Consider the following 21523-nt stretch of genomic DNA (forward strand, 5'->3'; position numbering starts at 1 on the left):
ATATACACACACACACACACACACACACACACACACACACACACATTTTTAATCACCTTAAATAATTTACAGAAAGAAGGGGATGGTGATAAACATTATTAGAATTTTTAATAAGAATGTAAGCAATTAGAAAATATGTGATTCTACACATGATATACTATGAAGTATTACATCTAATTAAACTTTTAAATCTAATTTTTAGTCATCAGAAAATACATGGGATAGAGAAACCATTAGAGGACATAACCAAAAAGCAGCAGCCATAATACCAAATCATGTAACATTCTACAGAACAACCAACCAACCAGATTTCTTCAATAGGTCAACAGCATGAAAACAAAGGGGAAATAGGGACAAACTATTTGACATTAATCTATATATATAAAAGCCTAAGCGACCAGCTGACCGGCCAGTAGCTATGACACACACTGACCACCAGGGGGCAGACGCTCAACGCAGGAGCTGCCGAGCTGTGGTGACTTGGCAGCAGCGGTTCTCTGGTGACGCACCTGGAACCAGAAAGGAGGGAGCCCGATTCCTGGGTGCGTCACCTGAGAACCACCCTCTCACAATCTGGGACCCCTCAGGAGATGTCAGAGAGCTGGTTTGGCCTGATCCCCGCAGGCCAGGCCTAGGGACCCCTCCAGTGCACAAATCAATGCACCAGGCCTCTAGTAAAGACATAAGAGGCATAAACAAATGCAATAAATTGATTTTGTTTAGATCTTAAGCAGAAAAAATAAATTATAAAAATACATCTTTTAAATAAAAATGAATATGAGCTGAGTATTAGATGACCTTATGGAACTATATTATTAATATTAGGTGTTATAGCAGCAATTATAATTATGTAAGAAAATACCTTTGTTACATGAATTTATGAATTATTTAGGGGTGAATCAACATGATGTCTGGGATTATTTTAAATACTAAATCAAAAAAAAGGAGGTAAATAAAACAAACTACTGGGCAAAACAAAGACAATTCTGGTAGTTGGTAATAGTAAGTTCACTAATATTGCATTTTCTACTTTATAATATTTAAAATATTCGCTTAAAGTTTATTAATTAAAAAAAATTTTTTTTAATTTAAAAGTGATGACTTTACCAGTGCCTGGTCTCACAGCTAGTCCCTAGTAAGTCAGAATTAAAACCAAGGTCTCACACTAGCTGGCTTGGCTCAGTGATTAGAGCATCGGCCTGCAGACTAAAGGGTCCCGGGTTCGATTCTGGTCAAGGGCACATGCCTGGATTTTGGGCTCGATCCACACTGGGGGTGTGCAGGAGGCAGCCGATCAATGATTCCCTCTCATCATTGATGTTTCTCTCTCTCTCTCCTTCTCCCTTCCTCTCTGAAATCAATAAAAAGATATTTTTAAAAATAAATATAAAAGGTCTCTTGCCTTTTAGACCAATGCTTTTTCTACTGTACCACACTGCAATCACCTCTACTCAAAACTTTTCTGTTCTACAATGCATAAAAACACCACCCAAAAAATTACAACCTAAAATATGTACACAAGTTACATAAAAATTCTTACATTTGTTTGCTGTTTTTATGAACACAGTCCAATGAGTAGACACTGCTCAAGTTTATAGCTGATTAATAATACACCATCTTTCTTATTATTTTATTAGATTTCACCAGTAAAATATTGACTAAAAATGTTGAGGGATCGTGAATTGGCAAGTTTACTACTTCGAGTATCTAAGGCAGCCGTGGGCAAACTACGGCCCGCGGGCCGGATCCGGCCCGTTTGAAATGAATAAAACTAAAAAAAAAAAAGACCTTACCCTTTTATGTAATGATGTTTACTTTGAATTTATATTAGTTCACACAAACACTCCATCCATGCTTTTGTTCCGGCCCTCCGGTCCAGTTTAAGAACCCATTGTGGCCCTCGAGTCAAAAAGTTTGCCCACCCCTGATCTAAGGTGATCCTATTTTGTTGGGTTTACTATAAAATTCAAAAACCAACTAAAAAGCAACAATGTCTTGCTACACCGAGAGGCTATAATTAATACATTCATTTTACAGTAATGAAATAAAATATAGATAAGTTGTCACATCACTTTAAAAAATAAATATTTGATATGTGAAATATAATTTAGGGAAAAGCCCTTCTATTTTTCAATTCAATTCCTTTCAAATTGTATTACTTACTTAGGTCAAACAGTTCATGGCTAAATAAATTATGTCTTGCAGCAGGTAAAAGAAATTTTCACCCCAAACTTAATTAAACATTTCTAAAACCTAAACTTTCTTCTTCAAATAAATTCAATGCTACTATTTGACTATATGGAAACAAATTGTTCAGCACCAATTCCATATACATCTGCAGCAGAGATGATAATGAAATTTTCAGATTAGGAGAATCTAAGTATCTAATCCTAAGCCATTAACCATGGCACAGACAAGCCAGATTTAGCAAACATCTAGTCGAAACACTTTTGAATGCAAAAATCAATTTCACATTATCACTGATGAAAATCCTCTAGGTTCTCCTTTGAAAAATTAGTTATGAGATGAAGACTGGTATTTTGAAGTCAGACTACTAAGCTCTTAAATAGAACTAATTTTTCTCCACTGAACTGATATCTGCTGTCTGAAGAAAGTAAGTTTACTTCCACTTGGTTCAGTTACCCTCTTTAATATTTGAAGACATTTACTACATGGCAGGTGCCCTATGTAAAATAAACTTTTAAAATGTCCCTATATTCCTCATCCATTCCACAAATAGCATGGTTTTCAACTCTCTCAGTAACCTACTTCTGCATGCTATCTAGGTTAACACATTTCAAGTTATACTACATAGAAAAGACCCAGTAATCTATGTATGATGTAAGCAGGATAATGTACAATACTACTGTTATTTCTAAATGTTTGTAAAAAGAATGCTACTAATAGAGACTAATAATGCATTCCTCGTTTTCCTAATAAGGATCTTAAGTTCAAGTAAAACCCCAGGTAAATGCCCCACTAGTTATGATAACACTAGTCTCTACAATTCTCTATTCTCATAATTAATTTTTAAAAAACAACAACTCTTAGTTCCTCGGCTCAGTATATAAATTTCTTTCATTCAAATCACTGATAAAAAATTAATAGATTAGAATAGGAGGTGTGACATATTTTTTGAAAGATAGAGACTATGAGAAACCTTAAAAGTTGAAAACACTAAAAAAATTAAAAATCCATGCATCTCTTATTATCCATTTAAGTCCTTAATCTTTTTTTTTTTAATATGTTTTATTGACCTTCTACAGAGAGGAAGGGAGAGAGATAAAGAGCTAGAAACATCGATGAGAGAGAAACACCGACCAGCCGCCTCCTGCACACCCCCCACTGGGGACGTGCCCGCAACCAAGGTACATGCCCTTGACCAAAATCGAACCCGGGACCCTTCAGTCCGAAGGCCGACGCTCTATCCCCTGAGCCAAACCGGTTCTGGCAGTCCTTAATCTTGAAATTTAAATATGTTTATATAAAATGAAATAAAGAAGAACCACTTACTTGTTCCTTCTATAAGTAGCTCTTGTCCATGGCTACCCAAAAGTGTCCGAGAAAGAAAAGGTGCAAAATCCACAAAAATCTCTCGCAGAAGGGGAGCTGCCTTTTCCAAAGCATGTTCAAGCCTCTCTGTAATACTAATGTAAAGATGTTAGGTTCCCTGAATTATTCAGTAGAGTTTACCAATTTTCTAGTTTTTAAAATACATTCCCACAGCAATGAAAAATTAAAAGCCAACTAAAGACTCATTATCGCTATGCATACCATTCCTTCTGCCTGGACTATCCTTGTTTTATTCTGTTTTCTATAGCCACCCCCCAGCCTTGACAAACAACCACTCCAAGAATCAGCTCTTGTGAGATGTCTTATAATTAGCCAGATCAGATCACTTGATTTTAGCCTTATAATCTAAACAAACTCTATCAAATCCTTATCATATTTGTTTATTCACCACCAAACCATCAGCACTTCCAGTTCAAGAACTGTCTTCATTTCTAAGTTCTCAACTGAAGCATATAGTAGAGACTCAATAAATGGTTATGAACCGAAATAATCAGTTTATGTTCTTTTCACTGATACCTACCTCTGAAAGAATTTGTTTCTAATATAATCTGAAAAACTTTTCATTTGAAAACAGTATACTTTACTGACACATTTATAATAATTTCAATTTACACATTAATGTATTTTTGACTAAACATATATATTCATATAAATATGAATACACAAATAAACACATATGTACACATACACATACATACTTAATGAGTTTTTTTAAAAAAAGCCCTGCCTTTCAGAAAATTCAGAGGTACCCACACCTTTAGTTTCTAACTTATAAACCAAACATATACATTAACAGCCACTACTTACGTACTATTCACATAAGGACTACTTCCTATTCATACTATCAACTAGAGTTGCTACTGAAACCATTACCGCTGGAAAATTCTGTTGTGAATAACCATCTCTTTCCAGGTATTTACTTATCTCTTAGAGCAGTGGTTCTCAACCTTCCTAATGCCGCGACCCTTTAATACAGTTCCTCATGTTGTGGTGACCCCCAACCATAAAATTATTTTCGTTGCTACTTCATAACTGTAATTTTGCTACTGTTATGAATCGTAATGTAAATATCTGATACGCAGGATGTATTTTCATTTTTACAAACTGAACATAATTAAACCATAGTGATTAATCACAAAAACAATATGTAATTATATATGTGTTTTCCGATGGTCTTAGGCAACCCCTGTGAAAGGGTCGTTCGACCCCCAAAGGGATCGCGACCCACAGGTTGAGAACCACTGTCTTCGAGCCTCTTATACCTAACTAGAGGCCCAGTGCATGAATTTTCATGCACTGGAGGAGGGTGTCCCTCACCCCGGCCTGCCCCCTCTCACAGTCCAGGAGCCCTCAGGGGCGGGAGGCAACCGGCGATCAGGGGAAGGTGACGCCCATCACACCTCTGCTGCAGCCACTGCCAGCAGCACAAGCCTCAGCCGGCCCTGGTTACCTGTGCCTCAGGCGGCCCTGGGCGGCTGGGGGACTGAGGGAACTGGGGGACTCTGGAGGCAGACGCTCGGGGTGGTCCCAGCCTTGCCGCGTGCCTGCTGCCCCAGCGGGGCTAAGGGGACTGGGCGCCGCCATCTTGTGGCTGTGAGCGCTGCCATCTTTGATGGCATGGCAGTCTAACCCTAACCCTAACCCCTGCAGGCCTGGTCGCCCCCAACTGCCCCGTCCCTGCTGGCCTGGTCACCCCTAACTGCCCTCCCCTGCTGGCCATCATGTGGCTGTGGGTGCTGACATCTTTGAGGGCGTGGCCATCAATTAGCATATTCCCTCCTTATTGGCTGTGGGTGATGCCAGGGCGGGGCAGTCAATTAGCATATTCCCTCCTTATTGGCTTTGGGCGCCACCATCTTTTAGGGCAGGGCAGTCAATTAGCATATTCCCTCCTTATTGGCTGTGGGTGCTTCCATCTTTGTGACCATGTGAGGGTCAATTAGCATATTCCCTCTTTATTAGATAGGACAGTGGTTCTCAACCTGAGTGCATCACCTGAGACGTGCGCTGACCACCAGGGGCCACTCTGACCAGTAGGTTAGCTTGCTGCTGGGGTCTGGCCAATCAGGTGGGTCGCAACCCCTTTGGCGGTCGAACGACCCTTTTACAGGGGTCGCCTAAGACCATCCTGCATATCAGATATTTACATTACGATTCATAACAGTAGCAAAATTACAGTTATGAAGTAGCAACGAAAATAATTTTATGGTTGGGTCACAACATGAGGAACTGTATTTAAGGGGCCAGAAGGTTGAGAACCACTGAGATAGGATGATACCACAACTGCAAGCCTACACTTGCAGCACCTAAAGTGACTATATTTGTGGAGTGCTATGAATTTTCCAGCTGTGGTAAGGATTAAGAACTCAGCCACGAGGGTTCTAATGGTGGAAAATAGTCGCAGAATTCAAAATTAGAATTTGAAATATATTCCCAATTAAACAACACTAATGACAGTAAAAAAAAAAAAAAAAAAAAAACCTATCTATAATTCAATATTACTGTGGCTTTGGTTGACTGGCTATAACTTTTTTTTTCAGCAATTTATTTATGGAAGAGGAACAGCAAATTTTAAGCTTTCAGTTTACAATCCTATGAAAAATAAGCCACAAGCTATTATGTGTGTAATTAAATATTTGCTATGCATGTAGCATTTACTAATCACAAACAGCCACTTCTCATAAAACTTTTACATCTCATCTTTAAAGAGGTGGGGGATCTGCAGGAAGCAGCTGATCAATGTTTCACTTTCACATCAATGTTTCTCTCTCTCTCTCCCTCTCTCTTCCTCTCTTTCTAAAAGTCAATGAAAAATTAAATAAATAAAACCCCTAAAATATTTGCAAGTTACTAAATATCATGTAAGTTTTTAAAAATAGAAGCAAAGTAATTTTTTAAGTAACTATATGTAGACATTTTAAAGTAATAAATCACAAACATCCAGATCAGTAGCTTGAATACCTCATATTTGAAACTTGGTCCTGTGGAACTGAACCAACTGCTGGAACTGAGGGCAATTTTGCATTTGATGATCTACCACCTATAAAAGAAAATAACCATTTATAGGAATTTTTTTTTTTAGATACAAGGTTCAAACAAAAAGGATAACTTTATACCAAGTCAATAAAAAATATATTATAATGCATTTTTAAACACCCTTTATAATTTGGATAACATTAAAATCTACCAGTTAACAAGCTTTTTAATCATTTAATACATAAACTTCAGTTACAAGTTCAATTATTAAGCTGACTAATCCTTCATCCATCCATTGGATGAAAGGTAATAGAAAAATAAATTATGACCAGGTTGGGGTCACAATTCTTTCTATTCAACACCAAGTGGCAACAGAGATTTATAAGTAGAAACTTTTTTTAATTGAAGCAAAAGACAGAAACAATTCCAAATTTAGCCTTAAATAGGTATTACCTCCATTACCATAAAAACTGTCATTATTCAGTCAACAAATAACTTCTGCCATATCCTGACTATTTCTGAGTCTAGTTTAGCAAACACAACCCAGTGAAGACCTAAGAAATTTTTCTTAAATTTAAATAATTTATAGTCCCTAATTTGTGTCCTCACTGCTAAGTGTCCAGTCATCCATTCAACCAATCAAAGCATACTATGCTAATGATATGCTAAGGTTGCTCAACCGCTCGCTATGACGTGCACTGACCACCAGGGGCCAGACACTCTGACCAGTAGGTTAGCTTGCTGCTGAGGTCTGGCCAATCAGGACTGAGCGAGACGGGCCGGACATGCCCTGGAACCCTCCCGCAGCCCCTCCCCGGCTGGCCAACCTCCCGCATCCCTCCTCAGCCTTGATCATGCACCGGTGGGGTCCCTCGGCCTGGCCTGCGCCCTCTCACAATCCGGGACCCCTCAGAGGATGTCAGAGAGCCGATTTCAGCCTGATCCCACTCAACACAGGAGCTTCCCTGGGCCTAAACCGTCAGTCGGACATCCCCAAGGGCTCCTGGACTGCGAGAGGGTGCAGGCCGGGCTGAGGGATACCCCCCCTTGCACACGAATTTTGTGCACCGGGCCTCTAGTTAGTATATACTCTGTTATTACATTTGTCACACTGTCCATCAATTAAATTTTTAAATGTCCTTCTCCCTACTGTGCCAATTTTTTTTGAAAGCAGAGGCCTCATCTTTTCATCCATATAACTCTATAGCCTAGAGCAGCCGTGGGCAAACTAAGGCCCGCAGGCCGGATCCGGCCCGTTTGAAATGAATAAAACTTAAAAAAAAAAGACCGTACCCTTTTATGTAATGATGTTTACTTTGAATTTATATTAGTTCACACAAACACTCCATCCATGCTTTTGTTCTGGCCCTCCGGTCCAGTTTAAGAACCCATTGTGACCCTCGAGTCAAAAAGTTTGCCCACCCCTGGCCTAAAGCCACATGTGGCTCTTTGGCCCCTTGAGTGTGGCTCTTCCACAAAATACCACGTGTAGGCGCGCACATACAGTGCGATTGAAACTTCGTGGCCCATGCACAGAAGTCGGTATTTTGTGGAAGAGCTGGTATTTTCTGGAAGAGCCACGTTCAAGGGGCCCAAGAGACGCATGTGGCTCGCAAGCCTCGGTTTGCCAAGCCACAGTTTGCCGACCACTGGCCTAGAGAACTTGATACGAAGGTCCTCAATTTGTTAATTGCAGAAATTATTCCTTTAATCATTCCCATCTCCCATATTTTAGGTCAATCTTCCCACCTGGTATATACATTTCTATTTCCTACTCTTTTGTGTCACTATTTTGTTCAAACTACTGTGAAAAATGAATTTCCACCATGTGATCTTTTTTTTAAAAATAGATTTGTATTGATTTCAGAGAGGAAGGCAGGAGAGAGAAACATCAATGATGAGAGAGACTCATTGAGCTGCCTCCTGCAAGCCCCACACTGGGGATCAAGCCTGCAGCCCAGACCGGGAATCAAACTGTGACCTCCTGGTTTATAGATTGACACTCAACCACTGAGCCATGCCTGCCAGGCTCCACCATGTAATCTTATTTTACTCTCCAATGAAGACTACCAGATACCCTTAAATTACGCTTGTATATCTATATTGTTGAATAGTCAATTCACCCTTTTACAGTATCAAATGGTTCAAACTATTTTGTCCTATGTAAAGTCATTATGTTTTAAACAAATAACTGCTTAAAAATTTCACTTGGCCAGAGAAAAATAATCACCCGGAAATTAAGTATCTGTTCTTTAAGAATGGATAGGCACAGAAACAAGTCTTGAAAGAGTGAGTCTAGAAGTCTAATTTAGAGAAGTTCTAACAAGCTCAAGAGAGTACAGGGGGAAAAAATTCCTATTTAAGAATCAGAATACATAGGATAGGACATCATTGAATTTCAGCTAGAAGTAGGACCTATAAAAACAGAGTCATTAGTTTTCTAAGGCCAATGTTAGAGAGAAGAAAAGAACGGACACATATGGTACCAAATGCCCGTCTATGACACTGGAATCTAACTGGGATGGTATCCTAACGACCTGGAGTGTACAAGTACAGATATGCACATCTTGTTGCAGCTGCTATTCAAGAAAAGAAATTTCAGTTTCTGAGAGCAGTGTCCTAAAAGGGTGTCAAGCTAATATTGGGGTAAATACAGACTGAAATCCCATCACAAATCTATAGAGAGATAGACCAAGAAAGACAGCAAACATGTTGAAGCAAATGAAACAAAGAATATGCAAAGCTGATAAACAAGGAGGGAAGAAGGGCTCCAAGGATCCTGGAATCTATGCACTATCAGAGGTCAGATGCTTTTATCTGTTTTCCAAACTTCAGGCCTGGGAATCCTGGAAGCACTTAAAGGGGACAAAATGGTATGCACAAAAGATAGATAAAAGAGAGACAGAAGAAGAAATGTTCATGTGCAATGTACAGAGAAAGATGGCAGAAATAGATGAGAAGGAAGAAAAGCAAGCTCTGACATCTGGGAGCTGGCCTGATAATATCAACTAGGCCCACCATTCCTGGTGTTGCTAGGAGCGGGCTTAGAACCCAAACCTAGGTCTTGGTATTCTCTCATTGACTATAAACAATTTCACAAAACAGCAACATTAGACAAAGCCATGTCATGACCATGGCAAATCACCATAAAACAATACCACTCTATGATCATGTCCCAACAGACAAAAACATGAACTCCACCTAAATAACAAAGATACTCAAACATCCCATGTCCTAATATAAATGACTACTGTTTCACTATAAATTATAGCTTTAGCTTTACTTAAGTCTTCCATGCTACTAGATAATATTTATTAGGATGTCTCATCATTGAATTACCCATGATTCCTAACAATATCCAATTCAGAGGAAAGCCTCAAATCCTTCACTTCTCCCCCAAATAACCTCATATAAACTCAGCTCCTATAATAAATCTTTTCTAACACTATTACTGAGATGCCCAGAGTTTCCTCATTCTGTGCATTCTTCCTCTCTGATCAACCATAGGTTTTTTTATCCTGGTGGTCTTTGGTTGGGGACTTGAGATAAAAACCAGGCAGAGAAAGACAGCAATCACAGGCTCATTTAAAAAAGAAAAGAAAAGAAAGACAGAAATCTCCAAGTAAAAATTATTTTCTATAACAGCCTATTTCATCATAAGATGCAAATTTTTACAGATGGTAGCATCTCTCAAATCAATGCATTTTACAATCAAAGGCATCTTAACAACTGTAGTAAGCCAGAAGTTGAGACCTAATTGTGATTAAACACAGTAGACAAAATCCAGAGCACAACACAACCAAATCTGAGATTTGGTAAAAGACTAAGTAAGGAAGAATTGTGTAATTATTTAAATTCTTTATTTTGCTAACCTACAACCTCAATATTACATAAACTAGAGGAAAAATAGTTGAATACTCTGAACATGTAGTCTGAACATAATGGCTTGCTTGTGGTGAAGATGTATACCTAAGAACTAAGGGCTTTACCGTAATTTGGTTCCAAAGGAATAAGCCATAGTAAACTATCTCCAGCACCTGCCTTCACTACCAAAGGATTCCAAATGTGGCAGTAAATGCAATTGGGTTTAAAAGTTTAGAGTTCTTATCTAAGAATTTATAATCTTGACAGTTATTTTCCCAATATGACCACAACATAAAAACTCTGCACTTTAAAAAGCGAAAGACCCTCTTTCCCAAACCTTCTTGCATTAGACTGAAAGCAGTTGTACCAGGATGGGAGGTGCACTGACCTGGAGTAAGGTATATGAACCCAAACAATGTACGGAGGACATTTAAGTAGTAAATAAAACTAAAAATAACTTTAAGGTAATGGCTTGGAATTCAGAGTACCTGTGTGAATTCATGGTGTCACTAAATATAGATATATGAAAGTATCTATAAAATGCATTCCCTCATTCACATATAAACAAACACACACAGCCCCAGCTCTGTCCTGATAGGACCTGGGAGTAGGAAGACCCTAATACCTCATGTACAGATCTTGACTTCTAAATACTATATTCTCCACTAAGAGATAAATGGCTACTTCAAGATCTGTGAAAGAAAAATATAAAATGAGTATAAAACATCTAGTTTTATGTGTTTTTGTTTTATTTTTTTATTGAATTTATTGGGGTGACATTGGTTCACAAACCATACAAGTTTAAAGTATACAACTCAATAAAATATTTGCACACTGCATCAAGCACCCATAGCCCAAAGCTAAGTCTCTTTCCATCCCCATTTATCCCCCTTTGCCCACCTCCACCTACCCCCAGCCCTCTTTCCCTTTATCACTACACTGTTGTCTGTGTCTATGGGTTATGCATGTACGTTCTTTTGCTTAATCCCTTCACCTTCTTTCACCAGCCCCCCAACCCCCTCCCCTCTGACAGCTGTTCCATGTATCCATGCCTCTGTTTCTATTTTGTCAGTTTATTTTGTTCATTAGATTCCACATGTGAGATCACAGATTTGTCTGTCTCTGACTGGCTTATTTCACTTAGCATAATAACCTCCAGGTCAATCCATACTGTTGCAAATGGTAAGATTTCCTTCTTTTTTAACAGCTGACTAGTATTACATCATGTAAATGTACTACAGCTTTTTTTTTTTTAATCCTCACCGAAGGATATGTTTATTGATTTTTAGAGAGAGGATGGGGGGGAAGGGGGACATCAATGACTTGCCTCCATATGTGCCCTGACCAGGGATCACAACTGCAACCTCTGGCCTATGACGACAATGCTCTAAACAACTTAGCCACACAAACGGTTTACACAACTTTTTTATCCACTCTTTTTTTATCTACTTATGGGCACGTGGGCTGCTTCCAGGTCTTAGCTATTGTAAATAATGCTGCAATGAACATAGGATTGCATATATTCTTTCGAATTAATGTTTCAGGTTTCTTTGGATATATTCCCAAAAGTGGGATCTCTGGGTCATAAGGCAGTTCCATTTTTAATTTTTTGAGGTAACTCCTCACTCTTTTCCACAGTGGCTGCACCAGCCCACATTCCCACCAACAGTGTATGAGGGTTCACTTTTCTCCACATCCTCACCAACATTTGTTTTTTGATTTATTGATGATAGCCATTCTGGTAGGTGTGAGTTGCTATCTCACTGTGGTTTTAATTTGCATCTCTCTGATGATTAGTGGCGTTGAACATTTTTTCATATATTTATTGGCCTTCTGTATGTCCTCTTTGGAGAAATGTCTATTCTAGTCCTTTGCCCATTTCTTAATTGGGTTGCTTATCTTCTTGGTGTTGAACTATGTAAGTTCTGTATATATTTTGGAAATTAACCCCTTATCAAATTATCATTGGCAAATATGTTCTCTCATCCAGTGGGTTCCCTTTTCATTTTGTTGGTATGTTACAGGATATGTCATAAGGATAGATAAGCCAGCTTGAAGGGACTCCCACTGACTAAGCTGCAGATAATTTGAGCATCAAAATAATATAGCAACTGATTATAACCCATCCAACAAAATAGGAATCCATGAGGCCATACTGATATGATAAATTAATAATCAGAGGAACAGAATATTTAATAATTTCAAAGTACCTCCAATAATACACTTATAAAATGGAAAAAGTAACTTTACAATATAGAAAGTACCTGACAGCTATACTTATGTCAAGTGATGAAAAATGGTTATCATCGGTAATGTTACAAATCAAAACTGTACACCATGCAATTAGATTTTCTTTCCTTATCTGTTCCATAGTATTTCTACCAAAGAAGTATAATCTGTTTCTAATTATAAGAAATATATCAGACCAACTCAAATTCAGGAACATTAATTCCAGTTGTTTCCAATTTTTTGCCATATTAACAAATGTTTTGTATGTGCTTACATGAATCTATGTGCATTCCTTTATTTTCTAACTTCCTATAAGTCAATAAACACACTTTAAATGTTGATAAACACTGCCAAATTGCCCTGAAGAAAGAATAAACAATTTCCACTTCTTTGATTACTAGTAAAATTGAATTTATTCTCTCAATTTACTGGAAACAAAACAGGAAATATAAATGAATATTTTGTTGAAAAGTCTAGAAACTATAAAGCAAAGAATCAATCCTAGATTTGACCGACATAAAAAGTGAATTTCTAATAATTTCATGTATCAGATCTCTATAAAACAAAACATAGCCATTAATATTAACCACTGTCCTCTGCAAGAAAAGCCTGTCACTGCCTCACACCACTCCCACAATTTCCTCAGGTTCAATTCATTTTCATCTGTGATTATTCTACTTGCTCTTTTAGTTAGGTAAGGCAAATAAAGTTCATTCTGGATATAGACAGACACAGTCAGGCTCTAATAAGGGGTTCTGTAGATTTAACTGATTATTAAACAGCAAGGAACTGGGACAACTTGACCTTCCTTGAAATATGCTTAGTCTTCAGGCAGACCTTGATCAATAATCAGCAGCTCTGATTACCAGGTCTCAGGAAACAGCAGAATCCAGAAATCTGGGCTGTTTGATGCCCCACAGGTTTGGTTCCTTTGGGGAGAGGGCATGGCAGCAATCTTCCACAATTACCCTCTGGATAATTACTAAGCCAACCTCTTAGAGTGAGCATATTCCTACAAGATGAATTTACCCATAGTGAATCTCTTTTCCACAACATATTTCCTTCTCCTTCCCTTGATAATCAGCGTTCACTTTTCTTTTTACTGGGATTTTTGTTTATTGCTGACCTTTGTTCCATTTTCACCATCCTGCTCAATTGAGAGCTAATTGTACCTACAATTCTAACAAACTGAATAGAATCTATCCTAATGCATAGGATTAATTTTTAAATGAAGTTAAAGTATACATTTCTTCATATTGACAATTATTTAATATGCATATATCAATTCCCATTTTACCAACAATAGATTTCTATTTTTGCATTTTTCACAATAAAATTTCAAAGTAGTGGGCAAAACAAGGTGAAGTTGAAAATTTTTTTCACGCTTCAGTCTCGGGCATTTACAAGAGTCAGGTCCAATCATATTTCTACACAACACTCAGTTAAGTACTTTGGAGACCAAATAGCTTTATTACACCTGCAATTTCCTTAATTGATGACAACTGAAATTTCCTAAATTATTGACAGCAAGAGCATCACTGAACATGGTTGGCCACTGACTTCTATTACAAATGATTAATTAAACATTTCTGAGCTTTATTTTTCTTATCAGTGGTAATTCTTAAAGACCATGTTTACTTAGATTATATCGGACATTTTCTCTAAAAGAACTATTGGTAGTTTTTCTTAAACTTATCTGAAATTGATAAAAAAAGGAACACATAAGGTCCCGTTTACTTAAAGGTACAGATAGAAGTAATAAATCTCAAAAAAGTGTTTATATGAAGCTTTAGGCTGTATATGTAAAACAAAATTAGCTTTTACAATGCTAATTGACCCTAATTTTAATGAGCTGAAATGCATACTAAAAATCTGAAAAAGACAAAGAACAATAAAATAACAAAACTACCCTAAAATTAATGTCAATTTTCAAACCTAATAGAAATTACAGCAGAAGGGGATTTTTACAAAGTTTATTTTTAATCATAAGAAACACTTTACTAACAAAGATAAATATATCAACTAGCAATAGTTATAAGAAAAAAAAATCACATGAAAAAATAAACTAAATAGATCGGTAATTTCATACCAAGTTGTACTTCATTCCTGCCAGATAAAAAATGTAATTTCCAAATACATTCTGCATATTATCAACTCAGATAAAAATAAAAATCATAAATTTATTGTGTTAATTTAACATTAAAATTTTTCAACAAATGGTCACATATGTAAATGCAGAAGCTACTTCCAGCATGTGGAATGATACCAACTTATCTTTTCCTTATCCTTACACTGATAAACTGGCTCCTTCACACTAACAGTTTTCCAGACATTCAAAAGGACAAAAAGGAAAATGCAAATAGATCATGTGTCTAACATCTATCCAGGGAAGAACCAGCTGATTGTTTATTCAAGGTCCTAAAAGATCTAAAAAATAAGGTCCTTTGCAATAAAGTATCATTAAAACAAATGTCAATATTTAATTCCTAAATACTGTATTTTTAATTTTCCTGTAGTCTCTCTTTTTCATTCTCTCTTTCCCCACCCATCATGAGCCAGTTCAGGGAGGGAAGAGGCTCTATGCCCAGTAAAAACTCTTCATTAAATAAACAAAAAACTTTTTATTGAATGAGTAGATAGCCTCTAGGGTCAAATCTTATATAAGGCAAGGAATCAAATATTTTCTTTCAATATTAAATGTAAATGTACTAATTAATATATGCATGCCCTAATATTCTAGTAAGTAGTATAATTATTAAATTTTTCAAATTAGCAAAACCCCAGCATTTAAATTACTAAAGAACAGTCTATTTAGTTCCTTTATTAGGTTAGCTTTAATTTTGTTTTTTTGTTTGTTTGTTTTTTGTGGGTTTTTTGGGGGGGTTTCGGGTTTTTTTTCACCAACTGATTCAAGTGTCTGCTTTATAACAAATGGGGAGATCATTCCACTTTATCTGTTTATAAGAAGGTATTTATTAAACAATTCTCCATGGGTCTCTTATGTTTCTGTATGTCTTCAAGTGTAGGTACTGACTGCCTTTACTCTGGATTATATATATTTTTTTGCTGGATAATATTTTTTATTTGGTTATTGTCTAAAGTTTTACATATGTCTCCTTTTTCCTCGAATGCCCCCCCCACCCCCCCAGCCATTACCACCCCGGGCAAGCCCCCCCACCCCCTGCCCCAGTGTCTGTGTCCATTGGTTATGCTAATACGCATGCATACAAGTCCTTTGGTTGCTCTCTAACCACCCCCCCCCACCCCCGCCATTTGTCTCTGGATCTATTCTTGTCCATAAAATTATGATGATCATTATATCCCACATATTAGTGAGATCATGTAATATTTGTTTTAATCATTGATGCTTTGCATCACGGTAGAAAACCATTATAGGATATTTGAAAAAAAGAGTAACAGCATCTTCACACATATTGCATTCTGGGAAATTAAAACTTTGCTGATGAGTAACTTTAAAATATCCAGATTTTGGTATATTTACTAAAACTGTTTTTTCTCTTTTAGTTTTAAAATATGCATATAATAAAAACAAAAATAACAATATGCATATACAAAGGTATACCTTATTCTCTGATAACTATCTCTTAACACTAATTAAGGCAGATTTGCCATTGTTTTTATTAGATTATACTTTTTTTCTAATAAAATGCTACAGAAGCTAAGGAATATTATTCAAAATGAAATGTGAAACTTGTATGATATTCATTATTTATATATTAACCACAGTTTTAATAATCTACACTATTTTGAAATGTAAATATACAAATCCTCAATTTTTTGCATTATAAAATTATTTGGGTGAGAATTTTGACCTCACATAAAGTTGAAAAGCTCTAAATCTTTTTCTGGAATCCATGACTAACCAGTCCTGGTTTCTCTTTAATTGTAGCACTTGTAAATTTTAGAAATCGAATTTTGATATCAAAATTTCAAAATAATTTCAACTTTTCTGCTATAAAACTCATATTTTATGGTTTATATTCACATGGTTTCTTCCAAGTAAATTCCCGTTTTTGCTAATGCACCCTGTACTTTCAGTATATTTTTTACTAATCAATTACTGAATTTGAGCAGTTCATTTTTTGTTGCTACTCACTCAGAACTGAAGTCAAGGTCCACAAAGACGGGTATTAACTGTGTTTTCATATAGAGAAAACAACTAAGATCAAACCAAGACTAATAGCTAACTTATTCAGATCTGCAAGAATAAACTTCCCAGCTCAGCATGCAATTACAACAACCAATTCATCTACAAATCTTTTATTCCCAAACCCTGCCTGAACCAGAAGAAAATAAATCTATTTCAACATAGTCTATTTTTTAATGGGAAAATAACTTAAATCAAAAGACCCACCAAAAAGAAAACAAAAATCTATGAGTAAAAAATACTGAAGGCAGACAGGTAACTTTACCTGTGAGGTGTGGATACCAAGTGAACAGAAAACAGGGTAAAAAGGCAAGTATGGTAGGCAAAAGCATGTAAAGTGGGGCAGGAGAGTAAGAAGTAGGACGACTGAAAACCAGACTGGGTTATTAGATTTTTCTTATCAAGACAGCAATTAGTGGAATGGAATATAAGCAATGAACTAAAATAGAGAAACCATATAACAGTGACAATAAGAGCATACTAAAGTGAAAAAGGAAGGAAAGAATCAGGTATGGAAGCCAAACAAATGATAAAAATAAAGACTATCATCACAAAGAACATTTGGAATGACTTAAAAAAGAAATGAATTATTTTTAAACAAATGAAAGGGGCTAGGGAGGAAGAGGAAAAAGCTAAAAATTCTAGTCCAAAATCGAAAAACCTGGAAGCTATTCAAGAAACATCACCACCAAGAATTACACAAAGTTTTAATAATGGGGGTGAGATACATTATGATCTAGATGCAGTTTTTGTGGGGTTTTGCCAATAAATGCAAGAGTTTCCAAGATAGCAAATTATTTTGTAATTCTGCATACCTTGAGGATGAGTATATAATAAAGTGGGGCAAAAGTAGGTTTATAGTTGTGAGTTCACCAAACACAGTTTATTCTTGTATTATTAATTATTAATTATTGTATTGTTTTCCATATGAACAACTGTAAACCTACTTTTTTCCCCACGCTGCACTATATGGATTTGCTGTAAAAAATACAATGACTTCAGAAAGAAATTTATTATACTGCATATCAAATACTATACATATATCTCAGCTTTCCTTCTGTTTTTTATCTTTTCTGAAAACTGCATGATTTAAATTTTGAAAAATATATTTAAAAGCTATCAGAGAATCATATTATTTTGTCCCATAAACTGAAATTAAAGGGCAATGTAGTAAAAATAAGATAACATATTTCACTCAGTTTACTGTGAACCTCTGAACTGTAGGAATTCACTATTACTCAATTTAAAAGCTGGCATAGAGTTTCATAGATATTACTAACTTTTGCCTTTTTCCACATGGGGACTGGTCCAGAGAAATCACAGTTCATTTAAAAAAAAAAAAAAACAAACACATTGATTTTTAACAGAGAGGAATGGAGGGGAATAGAGAGTTAGAAACATCGATCAGCTGCCTCCTACACACCCCCTACTGGGGATTTACCCGCAAGCAAGGAACATGCCCTTAACCGGAATTGAACCTGGGCCCCTTCAGTCTGCAGGCTGAAGCTCCACTGAGACAAACCGGTTAGGGCCACAGTTCATTTTTTTAAATGGCTTTGAATGGGGGTTGAAAAACAGAAATGTGCATAACCAGACGAAAACAAATTACCAAATTGTTTCTCCTTCGAAGTAAAAAAGAAGTGTCCCAGTATAATGGGACAATAAAAAATAAGAATAATCTGATTATTCTACACTTACTTTCCTTTATATTTTTTCACTAAGACAATGATGAAGAAAAGTAACAAATCTACCATACTACTGCAAAATGTTAGTAACAGGAGAATGGGAAGGGGGTAGGGTACAGAAGTTACATGGGAACTCTGTACTTTTCACACAAGTTAGGAGCAAAACTCTCTGAGCCCTAGCTGGTTTGCTCAGTGGATAGAGCGTCAGCCTGCGGACTTAAGGGTCCTGGGTTCGATTCCAGTTAAGGGCACATTCCTGGGTCGCGGGCTCAATTCCCAGTGGGGGACGTGCAGGAGGCAGCCAATCAATGATTCTCTCTCATCATTGATGTTTCTATCTCTCTCTCCCTCTCCCTTCCTCTCTGAAATCAATTTTAAAAATATATACCAAAAAAACCTCTCTGAAATACACTATTTTATCAAATACACTATTTATATAGCAAACATACTATTATTCTAGAACAGGTAAAACAGCAGATAGAAAACCTGAGATGTCCAAGAAGATGAACTACAGACATTTTTTGTGTGATTTCAAAGTAATCCATCTAGTTATTCCTTCAAGATTTATTTTTCATTAATCTCATTCTAGAGTACCAAGAATGAATTCTTTTAGTGGTATATAATCTAGTTGTTATTTTATTTTTTTTATTGATTGATTTTAAAATGACAGAGAGAGAGTGAGAAAGAGAGAAACACTAATTTGTTGGTCCACTTATTTATGCATTCATTGGTTGATTCTTGCATGTGCCCTGACTGGGAATGGAACTGGCAACCTTGGTGTATTGGGACAATGCTCTAACCAACTGAGTTACCCAGTCAGGGATTAATTTTCTCTTTTATGAAACAGCACAACATTTAGAATACTACTAATTATAGAAAATAGTATCACCTTTGTCCTAACTTTGTCCTAACATTTTAGTATCACATTCTTTTCAAGTCTACCTGGTATTATCACTAAGCTTCCGGTCAACATCTAGGGATTTAAGATTTTACACCCATATATATGCACCAAAAGGGAGAGGGAGAGAGAGATAGAAACATGAGTGATGTTGGTAGAAATGTAGAAAAAGAGATGGGCAAAAATCCAATTTGGGTGGTGAGCACACAATGCAATATACAGATGTTGTATCATAGAATTGTATACTTGAATGTTAAGAACCAATGTCACCCAATAATTTTAAATTTTTTTAAAAAACTGCAGTAGACCCTAGCCGGTTTGGCTCAGTGGAAAAAGCATCGGCCTGCGGACTGAAGGGTCCGTGGTTATATTTCGGTCAAGGGCAAATGCATGGGTTTCGGGCTCAATCCTCAGTAGGGAGCATGCAGGAGGCAGCTGATCAGTGATTCTCATCACTCATTTTTCTATCTCTCTCTCCCTCTCCCTTCCTCTCTGAAATCAATAAAAATATATTTTAAAAAATAAAATAAAATAAAATAAAAGTAATAACTGCAGAAGGAGTTATTAAGCTACTGTAACTAATGCTAGAATGATGCTATGTTTCAGGCAAGCATTCCAAGTCTCTAGTTCAGAAAAATATTGAAGAAAAAAGTAAACATTGGATAACTGATAACCAAATTAAAAGACCACATGTCACCAAAACTTTCTTATATGAACCACTATCTGTACAAATCTTCTCAGGTGCAGGAGACAGAAACGAGTATTTTAGAGCAGCAGCATCCAATTTGTCACACACTGTGGAGAAAATACTGAATTCATTGATTTAACTCATTTGCTATTACTCAAATGTATTCAGAAATTTATTAAATGAGCAACAGTATAAAAGCATGATGATTTATAACATGCCTAACAAAATTTCCTAACTTTATCAAAAATCCTAAGCTTTGCTAAAATGGGATCTAAAACCTTTTTTTTTTTTTTTAAATCACTGATAAACTCACCAGGAGATTCTCCTCCCATATCTGGGGCTTGAGCAGAATCTACTGAAGAAACCACACTGACAGCATTGGTAGGTGCATTTGTAGTAAGAGTGGAAGGTAAGACTGATGATTTTTTTGTTGCAATGATGACACTTCTGTAATAAAAAAGGAAACCTATTTCAAAATACAGAAGATTAACCTAAGTTAATCGCATAAATTTAAAATAGAAAATAGGAAACTAACTGCTTTTTCTAATTTCTCCCGTATCTCTATTTTGACATACATTTTAGAATACTCTCTCAATAAGAAACCTCTTCAATGGTGTTCACATTTATTGCATATCAATTTTTTTAGAATCTGGACAATATTCTATGGAAATATGATAATGCATTTTAACATTTAAACTTATATTTACTATATAACATTCTTTACATTTAGGATCATCTTTGATTATCTAACTTAAATAAAATATAACCAAAGATAGATAAAAAAGGACTTTTAGCACTCAAGTGGAAAAGTAATTAACTTTTTCTTAACCTCAGAATTGAAGCAGAAAGCTCAACATGCTTCAACAAGGATCTTAAAGCACCAGTAGGTGCTTTTGAAATCATAAAAGCTTAAAATTTTATAAGGTTAAAAAATGCAGATAAAAAATATTTCTAACATCTATACAACCCAATTTTTAAATCCAAGACTGTCTTTAGATAAATATAGATAATAAAAGATATAAATGCTAGATGCAAAAATATCAAATAATCAAATCTGTTCACCTTGTATATATTCAAACACAGGTATTTATGATATACAAATTTCAATTAAAGTGTAATACTTTATACCAAAATAATAACTAAAAGGCTTTATTAAGCATAACTTAAGAGGCATTTTTAATTGAATTTAGCTCCATAAACATGCAAAAACCCAGTTAATGAGGTAAAGAGGACAGCTGATATATAATGCACTCCCACAGCAGTGCTTACTTTTAATTACCTGGTGTTAACCATAAGCCTAAAGTCTTCAACATTCAATTTATTTAATCACATCTTTTGTTGACAGTATTGCAAGCTTCAAGTATTCCCTTAACAGCTTTAAAGTATTCAGTTTCTAAATAAAGTTACTTAGATACTTATTCCCAATAAATTCAAAAGTGGAA

The 21523-nt window shown here is 36.1% G+C and overlaps 1 protein-coding gene across 4 annotated transcripts in view; it reads right to left on the minus strand.

Moving 5' to 3' along the window:
* The window catches only part of LRBA (LPS-responsive vesicle trafficking, beach and anchor containing), a 566714-nt gene that overhangs the window by 407584 nt on the left and 137607 nt on the right, over positions 1-21523 (minus strand). For all 4 annotated transcript variants that reach the window (XM_005871408.2, XM_014543868.1, XM_014543867.1 and 1 more), the window contains exons 31-33: positions 20395-20528; positions 6535-6613; positions 3514-3647 (exon numbers count right to left, since the gene is read on the minus strand). In XM_005871408.2, coding sequence (XP_005871470.1) covers positions 3514-3647; positions 6535-6613; positions 20395-20528 — 347 coding nt within the window. The remainder of the gene's footprint in view (positions 1-3513; positions 3648-6534; positions 6614-20394; positions 20529-21523) is intronic.

This window comes from Myotis brandtii, unplaced genomic scaffold (assembly GCF_000412655.1).
Source record: "Myotis brandtii unplaced genomic scaffold, ASM41265v1 scaffold34, whole genome shotgun sequence".
In the NCBI taxonomy this organism is placed as follows: Eukaryota; Metazoa; Chordata; class Mammalia; order Chiroptera; family Vespertilionidae; genus Myotis; species Myotis brandtii.